Source organism: Urocitellus parryii, chromosome 8 (assembly GCF_045843805.1).
Source record: "Urocitellus parryii isolate mUroPar1 chromosome 8, mUroPar1.hap1, whole genome shotgun sequence".
NCBI lineage: Eukaryota > Metazoa > Chordata > Mammalia > Rodentia > Sciuridae > Urocitellus > Urocitellus parryii.
This window is the reverse complement of record NC_135538.1, coordinates 72,432,251-72,452,563: the sequence shown is the minus strand read 5'-3', so window position 1 is coordinate 72,452,563 and position 20,313 is coordinate 72,432,251. Positions and strand designations below refer to the sequence as shown.

The 20,313-nt window shown below is 36.7% G+C and overlaps 1 protein-coding gene across 1 annotated transcript in view; it reads left to right on the top strand.

The window, feature by feature from the left end:
* The first annotated feature begins 1,798 nt into the window (after nucleotides 1-1,798).
* Nucleotides 1,799-20,313, top strand: part of Znf292 (zinc finger protein 292) — an 80,413-nt gene continuing 61,898 nt past the window's right edge. The window contains exons 1-2 of the mRNA XM_026410773.2: nucleotides 1,799-1,841; nucleotides 2,040-2,236. Of these exons, the coding sequence (XP_026266558.2) occupies nucleotides 2,069-2,236 (168 nt within the window). The 5' untranslated portion in view covers nucleotides 1,799-1,841; nucleotides 2,040-2,068. The remainder of the gene's footprint in view (nucleotides 1,842-2,039; nucleotides 2,237-20,313) is intronic.

Sequence of the window (20,313 nt, the reverse complement as noted above, 5' to 3'; positions counted from 1 at the left end):
AACCTTTGATACCTTAGATCTCCTTGGATTAACTGGTATGTTTGGCTAATCGCACATTTCTCATTTTTCACTGGATTTCTAAGATAACAAAAACTGATTTAGACATTCAAATGAAGTTTCAATACTTGGAAAATGAGCTGCAAATATTAAAAATCATTAGTTGCAGGCTGGGAAATGTAGCTCAGCAGTGGGGAAAAAAAAAAAGTTTACCCCACCAGCAGTGGAAAAAAAAAGTTTAGTTGCTTTTTCAGCTCTCAGTGATACTATTACATATTATACCCTTTCTCTTTTAAATGTACTTCCAGTGTCTACCACAGTAAACATTTGAAGATTCTATCTTTTTTTTAAAAAAATATATCTTTATTTTGTTTATTTATTTTTATGTGGTACTGAGGATTGAACCTGGCGGCTAGCATGTGCTAGGCAAGTGCTATATCGCTGAGCCCCAGCCCCAGCCCCTGAAGATTCTATCTTAATAAGTAATACTGATAATGTTTTTCATAAGGCTTAGTTGTGCCTGCTCTCCTTATATAATGCCACTTTTAAAACATGACCATCACAGACACATTATAAAACACTCATCCTGGACAACACACTATGTAGAATACCAAAAAAACCTCTTGAAAAGGACACTGCACTCAATAGGTATTTGTATTTCAGATGCTGGTACTAAAAAAAATCAGAACATAAGAGTGAAAAGACTAGGTACTCCATCAATATAATTTCTGAATTTCTGTATTCAGCTGTAAGAATGGCCTCTTGTTTAATGCTGATATTAACAAAACAGTAGTTTTGTTATGAACGTTAGGGTTAAACACTTGATTGATGGGGGTGCTGGGGACTGAAAACAGGAGCTCATACACACTAGGCAAGCATTACCATTGAGCTATAACTCCAGTCCATCTTCTATTCCTTTAATGTCAAGAATTTCATACCTTCAAGTTTGAATATGGTTCAGAATGCCATCACTATTTGTAGCACAAGGGAAGAAATGCTGCTATTTATAATAATTTTTGACAACCTCGTTCTTTTATTTTAGCATCAATTTTCTCTCCTCCATTATGATTTTAATGGAGTCCTTGTTGCTGCTTTTTTTTTTTTCCTTGACCTACTTTCTTTTCAAGAGCTTTCATATATAGCCTGCTTTCAGTGTTGGTGATTTTTGTAGTGAGGAGTCTTAAATCACCGAGAAAGAGATTAGTTGGTTACTTAGTTTTAAAATGTTTCTGTGGTTTAAAAATCATCTGGTTACAACGTTCATAATTTTAGTCTTGTTTGAATTCTTTCAAAACTATGCTCTTCGTGAGTTTGCTCCGTTCTCCAGTATGAGGATTAAACCTCAATCTGCTCTGATCTGTTATTTTTCTTTGTTGCCGCCACAGCCATAGAGAATATTTTTCCAGGGGAGAGGTGTTCTTGGGGATGAAGAGAGGCCAGTTGGACCAGAACTGTTACTCAGGCATTGGGTCTCTCCTCCCCTCCTCCCTCCTCCCAGCCTGTTGAGAAGTCAATTTTGACAGTTCCGAGTCCGGCTTTGACTCACGCTGGTGGTTCATGGGTGGGCTTTACGTTCTCCCGCTCCCCTTGCATCTGGCCTGCTTACAGGCCAACCGCAAATGCAGCTATCGCCCCAGGGTACCCAGAACTCTCCTCCCGCCGTCCTCTTGGAGGACTAGTAGGCCACAGCCGACTTCAGGGACTCGGAAAAGCCACGCCGGGACCCGGACACTGGAGAGGAAGCCCCTCCCCAGGCTTTTTCCCCTTCGCGGGGCCCACGTGACCAACAACAGGCCTCACCGGCCCGCCCCTTTTCGGCCGCTGCAGCCCACTTCCCGCTTGGGGTAAGTAAAACGCGGTTTTCGCACCGCCTCAACCCCGCCCTTCTCCTGTCCCCTAGCCTTCACCTCCCTCCGGCTTTCTCGCGCCACTCTCCCCGCCCCCATGCTCCCCACCGGGCCCTTTGTACGTGCTCGGCGGCGTGCGAGCGCGCCCGGCACGTGACCCCGCCGAACGTGGCATTGTGTTATCACGTGACCCAGGTGCGTACGCGACGGAGCGGGGTGTGAAGATGGCGGACGAAGAGGCCGAGCAGGAGAGGTTGAGTTGCGGTGGAGGCGGCTGCGTCGCGGAACTGCAGCGCCTGGGCGAGCGGCTCCAGGAGCTGGAGCGACAGCTGCGGGAGAGCCGGGTACCGGCCGTAGAAGCGGCCACAGAGTACTGTCAGCAGCTGTGCCAGGTGAGGACGCCCGGGGGTCCCCTCCCCCTTTACCCAGCTAGAGGGAGAAGAGGGCGAGCAAGCAGCGCCAGGCGGCCGAGTGGTGGTGGTCGCTGCCTTGGCATCGTCTGCGGCGCTGCCGCCAGGGCGAGAGCGGGGAGTACGAGGAAAGCGCCTTTGTGTGACTGCCGCTGTGGCGGTTGTTGTTGTCTGCACCTCTCGGCTGGGGGAAGGGAGTTGTGGTCTGGGCGGAAAATTCCCCCTCCTCTTCCCCTCCCCGAACTCGGGACTGCGCGGTCCCCACAGCTGAGATGTAGAGTGCGAGGCTTGGGAGAGTGTAAGAGGGGAATGGAGGCCAGCTCCTCTTCCTCTTCTCATTGTGCACTGGGGATTACGGTGCTCTGCGCCTCTGCTTCCCACTCCGACGGGCCTCCGCCCCCCCTGGTTTGAGTCCTTTGCTTTCGCCTGCTTTTATGCGTCCCGCCCCCGGCCCCGGCCCGGGCCGCGTCCTGGCTGTCGCGGGCCTTTGTTGTTCGAGTTTCGCCCAGCGACTGAAGGGGTCTTTGTTGATGTTCCGTGGGGGCAGTCCCTGCCGACCCCTTGTAGTTGCGCGAGGCGTTTGGAAAGGGGGTGGTGGCGGCAGACGTTGTCCGTTCCAGTCTGCTTGCTTGGTGCACTGCTTCCAAGATAAAGGTTGATCTCCTGGGTGGGGAAGAGTTGTCTCTGCACACCTTTCCCGGAGTCGCTAGTCCCTTTGGGGCAGCTGTTCCAGAGCCTCTCTTTTGCTTTCTCCTTTCGAGGAGTACGATACTCTCCCCTCTGCACCCCAACCCATCTCGCATTTCTTTGAATCTTTCCTATTGGCCTCTTGGTGAAGGGGCAGAAGACTGAGGTTCATGTGGATCTTTGCTTTGGTTAGTTTCAAATCTTTCCATTTTCTTGCCCAAGGACACTGCTTAACAGTGAATTCGTTCTAACCAGTATTTGGAATGTTAGCGATACTGTTTGCTCATGACAGAATATGGAGAGTTTGAGTCTACATTTGTGCTTATCACCAGCCCTCGTGTTACATTTGAAATTCCAAGGTGCTGCTTCTGACTATGGTGAAGATTTTGGTTCAGTTGTATAGTCGAGGAGGGAAAAGACAGTTTTTACAGGCTACATTTAGTTAACTTGAGAATATGTTCTTACGGAGAGTTTGTCTTGGAAATATTGAGCTTAAGTTCGAACAATGGTAGACCATTTTAGCATTTCAGAGTAGATTACATTTTTGCTTATTTTTAAGCCTCCAAATTCTGAAATCTTCTTTCAGAAAAACAAGATCAGGGATATTTGATCCTTACAAAAGAATCTCAATTGCAGTATGCATTTTATTGTCATGAATGATTTGATGGCCATTTGTTTTTCAAAAAGGAACTTTGTGAGATCAGGTGGTGGCTTGTTTAGAAGTATAAGCAATCAGAAAGTTCCCCACTTAAGGTAACAGGTCTTGAGTAGATATTCTGTCATTCCTTTGAATCCTCCCTTTTTTTGGCGGGGGTGAGTCGGGGGACTGGGAATTGAACCTTGGAGTGCTTTAGCACTGAACAACATCCCCAGTCCTTTTTCTATTTTTTATTTCTCCTAACTTGCTGAGGCTGGCCTTGAAATATTCTCCTGCCTCAGCCTCCTGAGTTGCCGGGATTCCTTTGAAGCTTAGTTTTAAAGAATCATTTCAAATTGCCAGTTTCTCTGTCTTGGAAGTACCCACTTAATCATCATCATCATCTTCTTCTTCTTCTTCTTTTTAAGATTTTTTTGTTGTCAATGGACCTTTATTTATTTATATGCAGTGCAGAGAATCAAACCCAGTCCCTCACACATGCTGGGCAAGCATTCTACCACTGAACCACAACCCCAGCTTCCCTCCACTTAATCTTATTTGGTCTTTAGATATGAAGATTTATTTTAAATATTTTTTAAAAAACTCAGTAAGATAGCTACAGTAGAAAGTGTTTTGTAAGTAGGGTCACCTTTTTTTATATTTATTTATTTTTTTTTAGTTGGACACAATACCTTATCCTATTCATTTAATTTTATGGGATGCAGAGGATGGATTGAACCCCCAGGGCCCCAAGCATGCTAGTAATGAGTGCTGTACTGCTGAGCCACAACCCCAGGCGCCCCCCCCCCCACCACCTTTTTAACAAGTGAAAAGTGTATGTGTTCCTAATACTTGTCAAGCTTTGCTTAAAAGTGTTTCCTCCTGATACTGTCCACTGATGATATTAAAGCTAGTTACTATACTCTTGACCAAAAGTATTTATAAACAGGATTAATAATTTAGGGAAAAGGGGATCTCATGCAGACTGCACTTTTTGAAGGTTTGTGACAATATAAAATCATTGCCTTAAAATTTTTTTTAGTGAATGAGATTTTAAAAACCAGTGTGAACGTGACTTCTGGTATTAATTTTGTTAAGTGATTAGTCTTACCACACATAAATTGTTTTTTATTGACTGGTGCTGACAAAAACAAAATAGTAATGAAATAAACCTCCAGTATGTTTCCGAAATTATAAAATATGCCATGCATGTCAATCCCACAATTATTTGGATACACTTAAATATGATTATTATTTTAATAGGGTCTTTGGCTTTGATTCCTTCTACAGCATTTGCTAGATTTAAAAAAATAGAACCTATTAATTTTAGTAATCCTGTAGAAGGGGAGGTAGCATGAAACATTGTGTCTTTAAAATTGTATCTTGATATCAAGTTGAGCAAAGCAGTGGTTAACAATTATATAATTTATTGGAGCAATCTAAATATAGTATTTGAAATACTAGGAACTAAAAATTATGTCTTGGTTTCTAACCTTGAGATTATTATTAACATTTTTGTTTTTCCTGTGAAACTGGGATATTCACATGCTTCAAGAAGGCAAAAACTTTAGTCAGAATTAATGGGCTTCCAGAGTTAATATTCTATCATTGTTGATGCTCAGTGATTGTGTGATCTTCCCTGTTGCATTTATTTAAAAAGAAAAATGAATGAATTAAGAGCTAGAGATGTAGTTTAGCAGTAGAGCACTTGCCTAGTATGTGTGAGACCCACCCTGGGTTTGATCCCCAGCATTGCCAATAAAAATAATATTTTTAAAAATTTACACAAAATAATTGTAGATATATATGGGATACAGTATGCTTCTTCAGTACCTGAATATATTATTCACTGATCAAATCAAGGTAATTAGGATATCCATCACCTCAAGACATTCATTTCTTTGTGGTAAGACCATTCAAAAACCTCTCTTCTAGCTATTTTGAAATACACGTTTTTGGTATCTGTGTTACCCTACCATGTGCCAGAGATCTTATTCCTTCTATCTAATTATCTCCTTTCATCCCTCTCCTTCTTCCCTTCCCTACTCTCTGATAACCAGAGCCTTTTTAGATTCCACATATGAGTGAGTGGTATTTGTCTTTCTGACAGGCTTGTGTCACTCAGTGTAATGTCCTCCAGGTGTTGCAAATAACAGACTCACCCTTTTTCACGACTGAAGAGTATTCCATTGTGTATATACCACAGGTCCTTTATCCATTCATCAATCAATGGATATTTAGATTCATTCTTTATCTTGGTTTATTGTGAGTAGTGCTACCCTAAACATGGAAGCATAGATTATCTCTTCAGTACACCACTGCTTTCATTTCTTTTGTATATATACTCAGAGTGGGATTGCTAGATCATATGGTAGTTTTTGTTGTTGTTGTTGTTGTTGTTTTGTTTGGGTTTTTTTTTAGTTGTCAATGGACCTTTATTTTTTTATTTACTTATTTGTGGTGCTGAGGATCGAACCCAGTACCTTATATATTCCAGGCAAGTGCACTACCTGAGCCACAGCCTCAGCCCAGTAATTCTGTTTTTAACATTAGAATGACTTAGAATAAGAATACATGATAAGAATACAATGACTTAGAATAAGAATACATGAAATAGAATGACTTAGAATAAGAATACATGATATCCAGAATCAATTTCTTGCATTTCTTGTCTTTGTAATCACAGCCATTAACTGGGGTGAGGTGATATATTATTGTGGTTTTTTTTTTTTTTTTTTTTTCATGATGGATATTCAACCCAAGGCCTTACCCATGCTAAGAACATGCTCTACCACTGAGCTATGCCCGGTCTCCTTATTGTTGTTTTGATTTGCATTTCCCTGATGATTAGTGAAGTTGAGCATTTTTTCATATACCTGTTGGTCATTTATGTCTTCTGAGAAAATTCTATTACAGTCTTTTGTCTTTTTTTTTTTTTTTTTTGCTATTCTATTACTTTTGTATTCTGAATATCAATCCCTTCCTTATCAGTTGTATAGTTAATACATATATTCTCCCTTTCAATAGGTTGTATCTTTACTATGTTTTTTCCTTGGCTGTGAATGAATTGGTAATCCCAGATTAAAATCCCATTTGTTTAATTTTGCTTTTGTTTCCTGTGCTTTTGGGGTCATATCCTAAAAGTCCTTTGCCTGGTTCAGTGTAATGTAATATTTCTCTTATGTTTTCTTCTACTAGGTTCATAGTTTCAGGTTTTACACTTAAGTCTTTAATCCATTTTGAGATGTTTTGTATGTAGTGAGAGACAAAGGACCAATTTACTTTTTCTCCATGTGGGCATCTGATTTTCCTAGCGTTATGTATTAAAGAAAGGGTTCTTTCACCAGTGTGTGTTTTTGGCAACTTTGGTTTTTTTTTTTTGTTTTTTTACTCCACTAGGATGTAAATTAATAAGAGATCTATTTGCTATAGATATGAATTACAAATGAATTTTTATTTTGGCAAAAGGTGAGCTAAAAAATATAGTGCAGTAAAAATAGAATTTGCTTTTGATCCTTAGTTTGTGGATTTTCTCTTTTTTTTTTTTTAAGAGAGAGTGATAGAGAGAGAGAGAATTTTTTTAATATTTATTTTTTAGTTATCGGCGAACACAATATCTTGGTTTGTATGTGGTGCTGAGGATTGAACCCGGGCCGCACGCATGCCAAGCAAGCGCGCTACCGCTTGAGCCACATCCCCAGCCCCGATTTTCTCTCTTTTTGAATGATGTAGAATAGTATCAGAGTTCTTGGATTCTGAAAAATAGAATAGAAATGAAAGGCATAAGCTGTTTTTAAATTGTTAACAGAGTTTTTTTGTTCTCTATATTTAGAGTTGCTTCCTGGAAACAAGCCCCACTTTTGTTTATTTTAATGAACATTTGCTTAAAGCTAAAGAGAAGGTAAAACATGGGCCTGTGAGAATACCTGTCACAAATTTTAAATTTCCTTTTATCTTTTAAACGTTTGCTTTTATATGGGTACCACAGGTAACTTTTATTAATTTTCTTAACACTGACTTAGAATAAGAATACATGATATCCAGAATTAATTTCTTGCATTTATTTGTTTACTATATTTACCAGTATTAAAAACTGGTTATAAAAATCTCCTGAACTATTGTATTATGCTGTGCCAATATTTACTCATTCAGCATTTTTGTTGAGTACCTGCTATATATGGGCCAGGCATGATCATGGTCACTAGCTTCAAGGAGCTTACAGTCTCTGAAAGAAGATAGGACAGATAATTGTAGTAGAATGTGATTTGTGTCTTTTATCTCTGAGATGAGTATAGTACGGTGGAAATTTATTGATTTGAGAGTTTGAATAGAAATATTTCAACGGAAGAGTTGTTCTGAAAGGATTTTAAAATAATCACTCACTGAAAAAATTAAGCTTTGTAGTAGTTGAACCATGATTTGTCAGGGTGTAGTGTTTGCTGACAGCATTATATTCTGGGCAGGATGACTGGTGGATTTAACAGTGCCTGGGATCAAACCTGGACCTTTGGCATGTTAGGCAAGCATTCTGTGACTGAGCTATCCCCGCCCCTATCCTGACACCTGTTTTAAAGCATTGAACTGCAGTTGTGGAAATGTGTATTGAATATAAATATAAATAGTGTCTTATATATTTATAATTTTTTAGTTCATATAACTAGTGCTTCTCAATTGGACTTCCAATTTTCTCTTCCATAGCATTTAGAAATATGCAGGTTCAGTTTTTTGGTTATTGCAGTGACTAGGGGTATGGTAACTGGCATATAGTGCTCTCAAGTGTGGATGCTAAATTTTTTGAAGTGACCACAACATTCCTTTCTATTGGAAATTTATTTCTCTGCCTAAATATCCACAGTGCCCTTTTGAAAAATATTGAACAGAAAAAAAAAATATATTCAGGAGATTATTTTTTAGTTATGCTTTTTTTGTGTTAGTATACCTATGCTCCAGAAATATGGATTTGGGAAGTACAGATAAATGATCTTCAGCCATATTTAAAAATAATTTATCCTGAGCATGGGAGGTCAAGAAACTTTATTTTTAAAGAAGAATCGTGAGTAATTACTTAACTATTAAATCGTTACTTTTAAGAAAGCATTTATATGCAGTGACGTAGGTTTATATGTTACAGGAGATATAAGATACAGGAGACTCCACTAGGATGTAAATTAATAAGGTAAGATTTAAATATTACTTCACGATGACGGTTGAAGAGATGTCAAACAGTTAACAGTATTGTTAACTAACATTCACTTTATTTTAAATTCCCTAGTTTTTAATTTTTTTTTTGAGAAAAGATCTTATTATATTGTCCATGCTGGTCTCAGACTCCTGAACTCAAGCCATCTTTCTACTTCAGCCTCCAGACCTCCAGTCTCCTTCCACAAAGGCAGTTTTTTATACATCTTTCCGGAAATATTTTGCTCTTTTTCTTTATTTTTACTATACTGGGAATTACCACTAAGCTACATCCCCAATTTCATCTTGTTTTTTGTTTTATTTATTTATTTATTTATTTATTTTTGGCCACATCTTCAAGATCATCCAGTAGCTGCTCATGTAATTGTGTAGTTTTCTGTTCTACAGCTGCATAATAGTTGTGGTCTGTGGTTGTATCTGATTAGTTACTGGTGAATATTTAGGTGAATACACTAATTTATGTATAGTCATTTCAATAAAGATTTCAAAATAGGTAGTAAGCAATTCAGCCAAGGATAATAAGGGAAGATTTTACTGAGGAGGTAAGATATGTTTAATAACCTTTATTAAACATTGTTTTAGTGACTTATTAAATAAAAATTAAAATTGTAAGGTGAGATACTATTTAAATTATTTGAAAATTTCTTTGTTTCATCAGTTTGGTGCAAGCTGATTCTTTTATTTAGCTGCATGTTTTGCTTATGTTTAATTATAGAGACAAAGTATTTGAAACTGCTTAAGCATTTTCCTTAAGAAATTAAACTCTTCTTTTGACTATTATAGGCTATCTTAGGTTAATTTGTAGGACACATCAAATCAGAAGAAAAAAATGACTTGGTTGTTAATTAGTGATAATTACTTTAGGTATTGAGGGAGTAATAAGTCATTTAAACTTTAAAAGTTTAGTTAATACTCATGGGAAATAATTTTTTGAATGTTCATAATTAGTGTGATTGCATGTTGGAGATATTAAACTTCACTTTCCAGAATATGCTTATACCAATTTTAGCAAAAGAGAAAACTTTACCTGGCTTTACTTTCCTGCATTTTGATACTTTTTGGTTTTAAATAAAATTGAAGGAAAAGAAGATACATTCTGTAGTTGCCTTTCTTAATGTTATTCGTTCGTTTGTTCATTTAGTGGTGCTGAGAATCAGATTCAAGGCTTTATACACGCTAGGCAAGCACTCTGTCACTGAGATACATCCCCAGCCCCTCATAGCATTTATTTATAACTTCCAGAACAGGTTTTTTGAAAAAACAGTTTTGTTGTGTTTGTGCTGCTGGGCATTGAACCCAGAGCCTTGTTTGTGGTAGGCAAGTGTTCTACCATTGAGCTACACCCTCAATCCCAGTTATTGGTTTTTTTGAGATTCTGTCACACACTAGAGATTATTTTTCCCAAACAGGATAATCCTACTTATACAAAATGGAAACTTTGCTTTCATTCATGTGTTTGTTACATATGCCACGGATCTTTAAACTACTTTTTTTTGTTTGTTTGTTTTTTCTGTAGTGCCTCTGGATTCATTGTTTCCCTTTTGGCATTGAGAATTGTATGGTAAACCTCAGAATAAAAATGTTACTTTTCTTCCTTATCTTTACATTAAATAAAATTAGTGGTTTCAAAGTACATGTACTTACCCAAGAAGACTTGTTATTGTTCACCCAATTACATATTTTTTTCTAAAATTTATTTATAGCCACCTATTTAAATTCTTCTATGTGGAAATATTAAGGGTGCTATAGAAAATTATGGCACGGAAGTCTTCCCTCAAAAACGACATTTTATCTTAAAGGGATTTGGATAACCACAGAAGGGGGAAGGATGAAAATAAAAGCTCAGAGAAATGGAACAACTATTCTGTAATAGTCAACTTTTTCACCTCTGTGACCAAAAGACCTGACAACAGGTTTAGAGGAGAAAGGGTTTATTAGGTGCTCACAGTTTCAGAGGTCTTGATCCATAATCAAGCCCACTCTGTTACTCTGAGCCTGAGGTAATGCAGAACATCATATTGGAAAGGTGTGGAGAAGGAAAGCAGCTCTGGACATGACACCAGGAACCAGAGATTCCCCTAACAAGGAGCAAAACACCCCAAATGCAGGCCTCCAGTGACCCACCACCTCCAGTCACATCCTATCTGCCTATAGTTAACATGAACATGCAGTTAATCTCTATCAGTGGATTAATGCACTGATTAGGTTAAGGCTCTTAGAACCAAATCATTTCACCTCTCAATTTTCTTGCATTGTCGAATGCATGAGCTTTTGTTGGGGGATGCCTCATATCTGAACCATAACATATTCAAACTTATATTTGGAGGAAAACCTGGATAGAAAGAAAAGCAACCATTTGTATTTTTGGTGTATTTTTTTTTAGAAAGGAAGTTTTTTTTTTTTTTTTTTTAAGAGAGAGAGAATTTTATTTATTTTTTAGTTTTTCGGTGGACACAACATCTTTTTTTTTGTATGTAGTGCTGAGGATCGAACCCCGGGGACACACGCATGCCAGGCAAGCGCACTACTGCTTGAGCCACATCCCCAGCTCCACCATTTGTATTTTTGATTACAGGGGTTTGGGTCTCCTATGTAGTTCTGAAGTCCAGTGGCATATTGTCTGGAGCAAAATGGTCCCAGATACCCTCACTCTGGTGTCTGGTTATAAGGAGAGTTGGTCTAGGGACCTCAGTTGAACTGCTTTATGTCTCTATGCTTATCCTTATCTTCTATTAAGGTAACCTGGGTTTCTGTTAACATGGTAACAGGAAGAGAGTGACCCCTATTTCACTAGTGCTTTATTTTGCAAGCTATTTATGTTTGCTAATGTTCTGTTAGCTACTCTAAGTTGCACAGTTAACTTTCTTTGTGGAGAGGGGAATACACAGTATTATGGGTACTAGAAGATGTGATTTTTGAGGAACATTTCTATAACAATCTACCACATATTTTATTTCCCTTTGTGCCCCACTGCAATTCCTGCCACTTTTATAGGTCAAATTTAAATTTTTCCTCTTGATAATACTGCCTCTGCTTGCTTTCTTGTCATCTTTTGTAATAAAAGCACATTAGACTACCCCTTTTGTCTTAGGTTGGCCTTCTAATTTCAATCTCTTATAAGAAAGTTGTCCTGTCCCATCACTGTGGCTCTGAAAATTTTTTAGAATGACCTCTTTATTTACCATGGTTCTTTATCTTAATATTAAACCTAGTCTGAATTTGGCAATTTGTATTTTTTCCTTCCCTGTACTTTCTAATAATAGCATCCTAGTTGTTCTGATCTTAAGTCTTCTTTTTTCCCCCATGAACTTACCTCTTTTAGTTTGTGAAAGTCCGCAAACTCCTCCTTTTGTCTTTCTGCCTCAGTGGCAGTTCATTACTTGTAACAATGTTTGTCTTAATTTTAGTTTGTAGGAACTCCCAGAGAATGGGGTAGATCTCTGAGTTACAAATTTTAATTGTACTCAAAAAAGTAAGTTTTCTCACTTTACTTAATTGCCACATTGAAACAAAATTATTATAAAACAATACTATGTATATAATGCATTGTTTTCATTTAATTAAAAAAAGTTCCTTTTGGTTTTGTGATCCATTAATAGATCATAACCAGTAGCTTGAAAAATAGTTTTAGGGTTTTAGTTTGGTAGTAGCACAAAGCCAGACCATCGCTAAATTTAAGGTGGCCTTTTGACAAGAACATGCTTATACTTAATTCAGCATCAACATTAAATACAATTTCAGATTTCTTATAGATGAGTGCTGAGTGCAGGAATCCATCATGTCCATAGAACCTAATTGGAGAAATTAGGTTCTATGGACATAAGGTTCTATGAAACATAAGATAAAATCTGAATTTAAGACCAGTGCTCTCACACTGTTTACTTTTTTCAGCCTCTGTTAATTTTCATTGTTCTTTACAGGAATTTTCTATTTCATCTAAATTGGTCTGTTCCTGACAAGTGTATCTGTTTATTACTGTTACAAAGTGGAAAGCCAAATGGATTTGAGTTTGCATATGAGCCTCCAGTAGGGTCTGGGAAAGATATTTAGAGAAGTCATGCTTTCTTTGTCTGGAAAAAAAATAAGGGTAAATAGATGATACTACTTACCCCATATGGGGTAGTTATGAAGTACCTATCACATTGTCTGGCACAAGACATAAGCAAGTAGTTCTTGAGACATTCTTCTTAATATGTGTACCTTAAAGCTCAACATGATCACATGTACATTTTTCTAAATATAGGCAAAAATGTTTGTGTTGAGATATAACTCAGTGATGCACTGGTAGCAGTAGGCCCTGAGCTCACTCCCTAGCACCAAACAAACCTAAAGCTTATATTCTAACTACTGCTTCTTTAGTAATTAAGAACCCTAGAATATGAAGTTGAATATGTTGACTAGATTAGTCAGATTTAGTGTAATTCATTATTATGACCTATTTGTAAAATATTTATTAGAAGATGACCTGATATTGTAAATGCTGCTTAAGGAGAAATTATTTTGAACACCAAGACTTTTGAAGATTTACATATCTCTTTCTATACATCTATCTTTGGTGGTACTGGGATCATATGCAGAGCCTATGGCGCATGGTAGTGAGTGCTCTTGCACTGAGTTTTACCCCTAGCTTGAGGTTTTGCCTATATTGGATGCAGATATTTGTGGTGTGGCATTATTTTTTTCCCCTCAAAAGTCATCTTTTATAGATTTTGTTTGATTTGACCAAAACACCCTACATTCTAAGTTCAGACTTTAATAGACTTGTGTCTTTGGTATCGTTGGGGCATTGGTCCAGGACCCCTTATGGATAACTGAATCCTCAATGTTTGAGTCCTTTACAAAAATTGTGTAGTGTTTGCATATAATTCATGTACATCTTCCATCTGTTTTAAATCATCTCTAGATTACTTATTATAACTAATACAGTGTAAATGCTATGAAAATAGTTGTGTTGCTTAGTGAATAATGACTTGGGAAAAAATATACAGGTTCAGTACAGATGCAGTTTTTCTTCAATCCTTGGTTGGTTTCAAGTGCAGAAACATGAGTATGGAGGACCTTCTATATATTTTACTTGACATTACATTGGATAATGTAAATTAAAGTCTTGGGAGTCTAAGAACATTAGTTTTAATTTTCACTTCACTGTTTATTGTGACTTTTTCTTTTGAAATGGTGGTGGTAACATTGTTTCTTTATCTTTGCCATGGTGACCTTTTGTTCTAAAAATTGATCAAAGTAGAGAAACTTAAAATGATTTTTGTAATACAAAGTGACACTTTCATTTACCCTTAGGCTACTGTGGAAACACCTTGGATGTTTTATGGATGATTTTAAAACATTGATAATTCCACTATTATCAAGTCATTTGTTATCACTTTGAAAAATAACGTTAAATTACTGATTGATCAACTTGTTGAAAGCGTATATTTTAGAGAAGGTGGAATAGATTTTATAATAGTTTATAAAACATAATTTTTCCAGTGTGGAGCAGGTTTCCATTGATGTATGTGGATGTGCCAGAAGATTGTTGGCTTTACAAATTGAAATCTTCCCTTTATACAAAAACAAAATTTGTTGTTGATGTTGTTTATGTGTTTTTGTTTGTTTGTTGTTTGGCACTGCTGGGGACTGAATTCAGGGCCTCATGCATGTTAAGCACTTGCTCTACCACTAAGCTGTCCAAAATTTTTAAACCTAGGATTTGAGAAAAAGTAGGATTACATAGTAATTAAAAGTATAGATTTTGAACACATGGTTTTGCATTCAAACTTTGTGGGGACATCATCTGGCTTGCTGCTGCTGCTTTTTTTTTTTTTTTTTTTGCCTGGATAGATCAGAGATAATAATAGCTGCCTTAAAGAAGCTGTTGTGATTAAGGCATAATATTTACAAATTATACTAGAAATAGAGTAAATGTTAGCTTTTTTTTTAGTTGTAGATGGACACAATACCTTTATTTTTATGTGATGCTGAGGATCAAATCCAGTGTCTCACACATGCACGGTGCATGCTCTACTACTGAGCCACAACTCCAGCCCCAATGTTAGCTTTTAATATAGTTAAGAGGAGTTGATTTAAAATTTCCTCATCAAACAACATTAATTTTAGCAAATTACTGTTTAGTTTTTTACTTGGATAATAGTATTTAAATTAATAAAGGAAAACTTAACTTTCCTCCAGTCTTTCTGATACCTTGGTATATAAAACAAAAATTATCTCTGCAGAACAGTTTTGACAGTTGGCAATCTAGAATGTAAACACATCATTGGCTGCAGTTGTGGAGTTCAAGCATTGTTCTCTTCTTACATATTCTTCCTAAACAGGTGTTTCGCCTTTACATTTTCTCATTCTGCTGCTTTCTTCTATGTATGCTCCCAAAGATAATGAATGTTTTTATCTTAGAAACATACAAAAACTGTCATTGAAGACTTTTGTATTTTAAAAAAAATTGTGCTGCTTATTCTTTTTTAAAAAGGTATTTATTTATTTATATGCAGTGCTGAGAATTGAACCCAGTACCTCACACATGCTAAGCAAGTGCTCTACCACTGAGCCACAACTCCAGCCCTGTTTATTCTTATCTTAAATATTATGGCACATTGAATAAACTCATTTTTTAAGATTTTAAATCAATTATATTTCTCTGGAAGCATGGCACTGATGTGTATATCATATAAAAACAGAAATTGTGCTTCATCAGAGAAACAATAAATATAGATGATAATAAAATTAAAACAGTTCCATGAAAATGCTCACTGCTGATGTTGAATTCTTCGTGCTGAGAATCAAGCCCAGTGCCTCACATATGCTAGGCAAGCACTCTGCCACTGAGCCACAATCCCAGCCCCCTTATCTTCATTTCTTCATCTTCCATTGTATTTTGAATTCTATTTTAAAAATAGATTTTTAAAAAGTTACTTGCATAGATCTATAGTACAGATTAACTGTAGACCAGAATAGCTGTCCAGAAACCCAAAGATTATTTCATGTCTTTGTTTTTAAGAAAAATTTTCAGCATTTCAAAATCATGTTTTCTTGTTAAAATGAAGATTTATTTATTTTTACTTCTTTTGGAAAATTAGAAGGTCTTATAGAATTAGGCTTAATACATGGTTACAGGGACCAAAGTGGCTGTTTGTTCTAGCTCCTGTTGGTTAGCAGTTTAAAATATATGTGACTCCATCTAAGTTTGTCTTCTTTCAGTTTACCTTTTTGACCTCCCCATAGTTGTCTATTCTTAATATTCCTTTCACAGTAAATGGTAACTATTATTATTGTATTTAAGAATCTATCTAAATTTTTTTTAAAAAAATTGTGAGTTTCCCTTGTAGAGGAGAAACAAATAATCTTTTCCTCACCCATCACTAATTTTATGGTTGAGACACCTATAACAGATTGCAGATTACCAAATGAAAAGTATACACATTTAATTAAGGTAAGATTTATGTGACATAGAATCTTTCAGAAATGAAGGTCTAAAGAAACAGAAACCTGTGTATTTTTATCCTTAGGCTTGATGAAGAGTGTGTGGTCACAGGGAGTATGATTGGACAAAGAGAGTAGAATCTAGAGGAATTTACCAAAGTCTATTTTGCTTAATTTCTTCTCTTTGTCTCTGTCTTCAGAGATAAGGACATTCCTTTCCTCTGGAAATACAGAGGACACCTCTAGAATCAGGCTCTTCTGACATTCTTTAGAGAAAGTCAGAGAATTATTTTATGTCCTTGTATTAGTCAACATTCTCCAGAGAAACAGAACCAATAACATATATTTTAGTATAGGAGGGGGTTTGTCAGATTGACTCACATAAAAGCTTGATAATGTCTTTGTGCAAGCAGAAGGGCCAGAGATATCAGTAGCAGCTCAGTCCAAGAATGTGGAAGCCTCAGAACAAGAGAGACTGATGATGCAGTCCCCGGTTAGAAACTGAAGGTTTCTGATTGCACCCCCACCCTCAGGATCTTCAAGTCTTGAGTCCAAAGATGAAGAACTTGGAGTCTGGTGTCCAAGAGCAGCAGCAGAAAACGCACCCACTCTGGATGAGAAAATGAGAGAGAACAGGTTTCTCCCTCCTTCCACTCCATCCAGGTCTGTTGGATGATAATACCCACATTCAAGGTGAATCTTCATTCACTTGCTGACTCCAGCCAGTCTTCTCTGGAAACATCCTCACAGACATACCCAGGACTCTCCCTTATCAGAAAGCAATTCATAATTAGGTGTTGTGGGGCATGCCTGTATTCCAAACTACTCAGGACACTGAGGGGGGGATTCAGCAGGAGGATTGCTTGAGCCCAGGTCTTCCAGGCCAGCTTGGGCAACATAACAAAACCTGCCTCTTTAAAAAAAAAAAAAAAAGATGGTAGTTCATATGGCTTGGTTGATTAACCATGCTTATACTACAGTTTACATAGTCTCCCTTATCTCTATGCATTTACTTTCTCATTTTGTGTTTTCTTTTATCAGCTTCATTTTACCACATCTCCTTCCCTCAATTTGTGATAAGGCTATTAGTTATTTCAAATACTACATTTTCCATCATGAGCTTCTCTGTACTACTGACTCATTCTTTATTTTTTATATTGAATGTGTATTTTTCATTTTATTATCATAGTTTTTCTGTTATGGCTGTGTTGCCCCCCACGTTAGAGCTCCTTAAAAACAGGGAATATACTTTACTGAATTATAATTAAATCTTGTTGAAGGGTTATATCCTTTTCTCAAAAGGGGGTTTTATTTGATGGGAGAAAGGGTAAATTGTGTGTCTTTAAGAAGCCATTCTTTACTAAATTGATTTCTTGACCCTTCTTGTTTTATCTCAGTTCTGACATTGGGTATTTATATTCAGTGCAAGGCTTCATTTTGATGACATATGTATAGTTCTTATAAAGTAATGTGTAAGTATGTAATATGTGGTAGGGCCTTAATAGCTTACATTTAATAAATGTTGACTATATGCCAGGAACTATTAAGTTTATGTGTGGGTATGCAAGAGAGAGAGAATGAATTAACTCATTTCATCTTAATCCTTCAAAATAGGCACAAATAGGAATATTCTACCTATTTATAGATGAGACTACCAAAGACACAGAGAAGTAAAATAACTTGCCCAAGTAGCTAGAATTTAATTTTCAAAAAACAAAAAAAGCAAAACCTTTTTCCCATCTTTTAGGGGGAATATTTTGGTGTAGATTGTTGAAATTTGTTTTTAGGATACTAAGGGAAGTTTGAAACTAAGCCTTAGTGAAGTCGAACTGTAAATATAAGCATTTTACTATTGCAGTTGAGTTTGTATAATAATATTTAAAAATGTGTTAGCTTTTTTTGTTTGTTTAGCAGTAGTGGGAATTTTATCAGTTTTGAACTTACTTGTGTAATTTCAGGCCTTTTAAAGATAGGTCTTTAAAGTATATAGGTCTTTTTATGTATAACTAAAATGAGAGCAATTTGTTGAAGAAATTTGTTTCCCAACTTTAAATATAAGACCAGTCATTTATTTTGTTGGATTAAGGAAAAATAAGCCTTTTGGGCATGTTGGTTCACTTCTGTAATCCTAGCTAATTGGGAGGCTGAGGCAGGAAGATCTCAAGTTTGAAGCCAGTTGAGCAACTTGGTGAGACTTTATCTCAAAAAAAATAAGTAAAATAAAAAAGGATGGGAATGTAGTTCTGTGGCAAATTGCCTAAATGTGTAGCAGGCTCTGGGTTCAATTTCCAGTACTGCAAAACAAAAAACAAGCCTGCACTGGTGATATGTTTGACTTTTTTATATGGTACAAAATAATATTAAAATCCATGGAAAAAGTTAAGTCAGTGTCTACAACAGTGGTCTTCAAATTTTTAAATTGGGTGCCCTACCAGCAAACATTGAATATGAAACCTCAATATAAGGGTATCAAATTAGATCTCAAATATGCATATTCATACTCATAGGTACTAGTTCAGCTTATACATTCAAGTCCATTTATTAAATAATAAAGTTTTTTATGTTCTACACAGATATAATAGAAGTTTTTGTTTGTTTGTTTGTTTTTGCCCTACTATCCTTCATTGTACATTCTCTGTTCGGAAACCATTAGTTTATAGTGCTTTGAATAGCTAAGATTTCTGAGATTATTACCAAATAACTGCCTGATTTATTTGATTGATTTCCTCAGTATACTGGAGAAAGAACATCAGTGGCCCATTTAGGTGTTTTTCTCTTTTAGTCAAATTTAATGTAATGTCTATTTCTACTTTATTGCTTCTAGGGTCTTTGTTCTCTATGAAGGTCCCCTAGTATTAGGTGTGCCAATAACCATGTTCCTTTATCTACTCTGAATGAACTTTTTATTGCTTGATCTGCATTGATGGAGCTTGACCTTTTACACATCATCCTCTACCCCTCACCCCCTACCCCCAGTATGTGTGTGTGTATGTTGTACTAGGAATTGAACTGAAGAGGGCTTTATCACTGAACTATATCCCTAGGCCTTTTTATTTTGCAACAGGTTTTCACTAAGTTTCCCAGACTAGCCTCAAACTTAGAATTCTCTTACCTCAGCCTCCCAAGCCTTTCTCTTGTATTATGTTAAGTTTTTCCAGTAGAGGTTGTTAGAGGGACAGTGTGTAAGGAAGAGCTTCTGTTACTGTTTATTCTTTGTCCTACTTAGTGGCTTGGGTATGGAAGTGTCCTGTGGCCCTCCACTGTAGGTGTATGCCCAGAATGGGTGGACCCTTATAGAGTTCACAGTGCCAGCTTCAACGTTTTCTAGAGATAACACTACATATCCAAATATCATATCTTCCTGCTGGAGATTGAGCTGATAACACCCTAATTCCCCGCTGTGTGTTTTCCTTACACCCAGGAGGGTTGTTTCCTCTGGCCCTCAGTGTCACAACTTGTTTTATGTGCTCAACCATCAGCCTCTTTGGCCCACATAACTCAACAGGTAGAACTTTGCAATCCAGTGAAGTTCATCCTTGACTTTTCCAACCTAATTGTAACCCTCGCTTTGGGGAGAGTTCCCTTCTAAATTTGTTCCTTACATATTCTCAGCCCTTGGGTATTATTTTTATATTTCATTTTTTGTTTGTGTGTTATAATTATATATAATAGTAGTCCCTAAGGTATACTTTAGAGTACTTTTTACACATTTATATTCATTCTTCTGTTGCAATTAATGGTTCTTTGTGTGAAACTTACCCTGTTCGGTTACTGTTCAGTTATTTTTTTATTGGCCTTTATCAGATAGATGCAGTGAACTAAAGTGAGTTAAATTATGTATTTTTTTGCATGAAAACTATACTGTAACTTCTATCCCCCTCCCCATATACATTGCATATTTGATCTAGCCCATGGAAACTACTTTTGGTATTAAAAAGAATAAAACACCATGGTTGGATAATAGCTATGCAAGAATGGTCCTTAAAAGTGATTGATCCCCAAAATAGTTGAGATGAGAGCAAATGAAATAATTGTCTATGTTTTCATAGTTAAATGTCTATTATTCCTTAATTTAAACAATCAGGAAACATCAAACAAGAACTTTGAA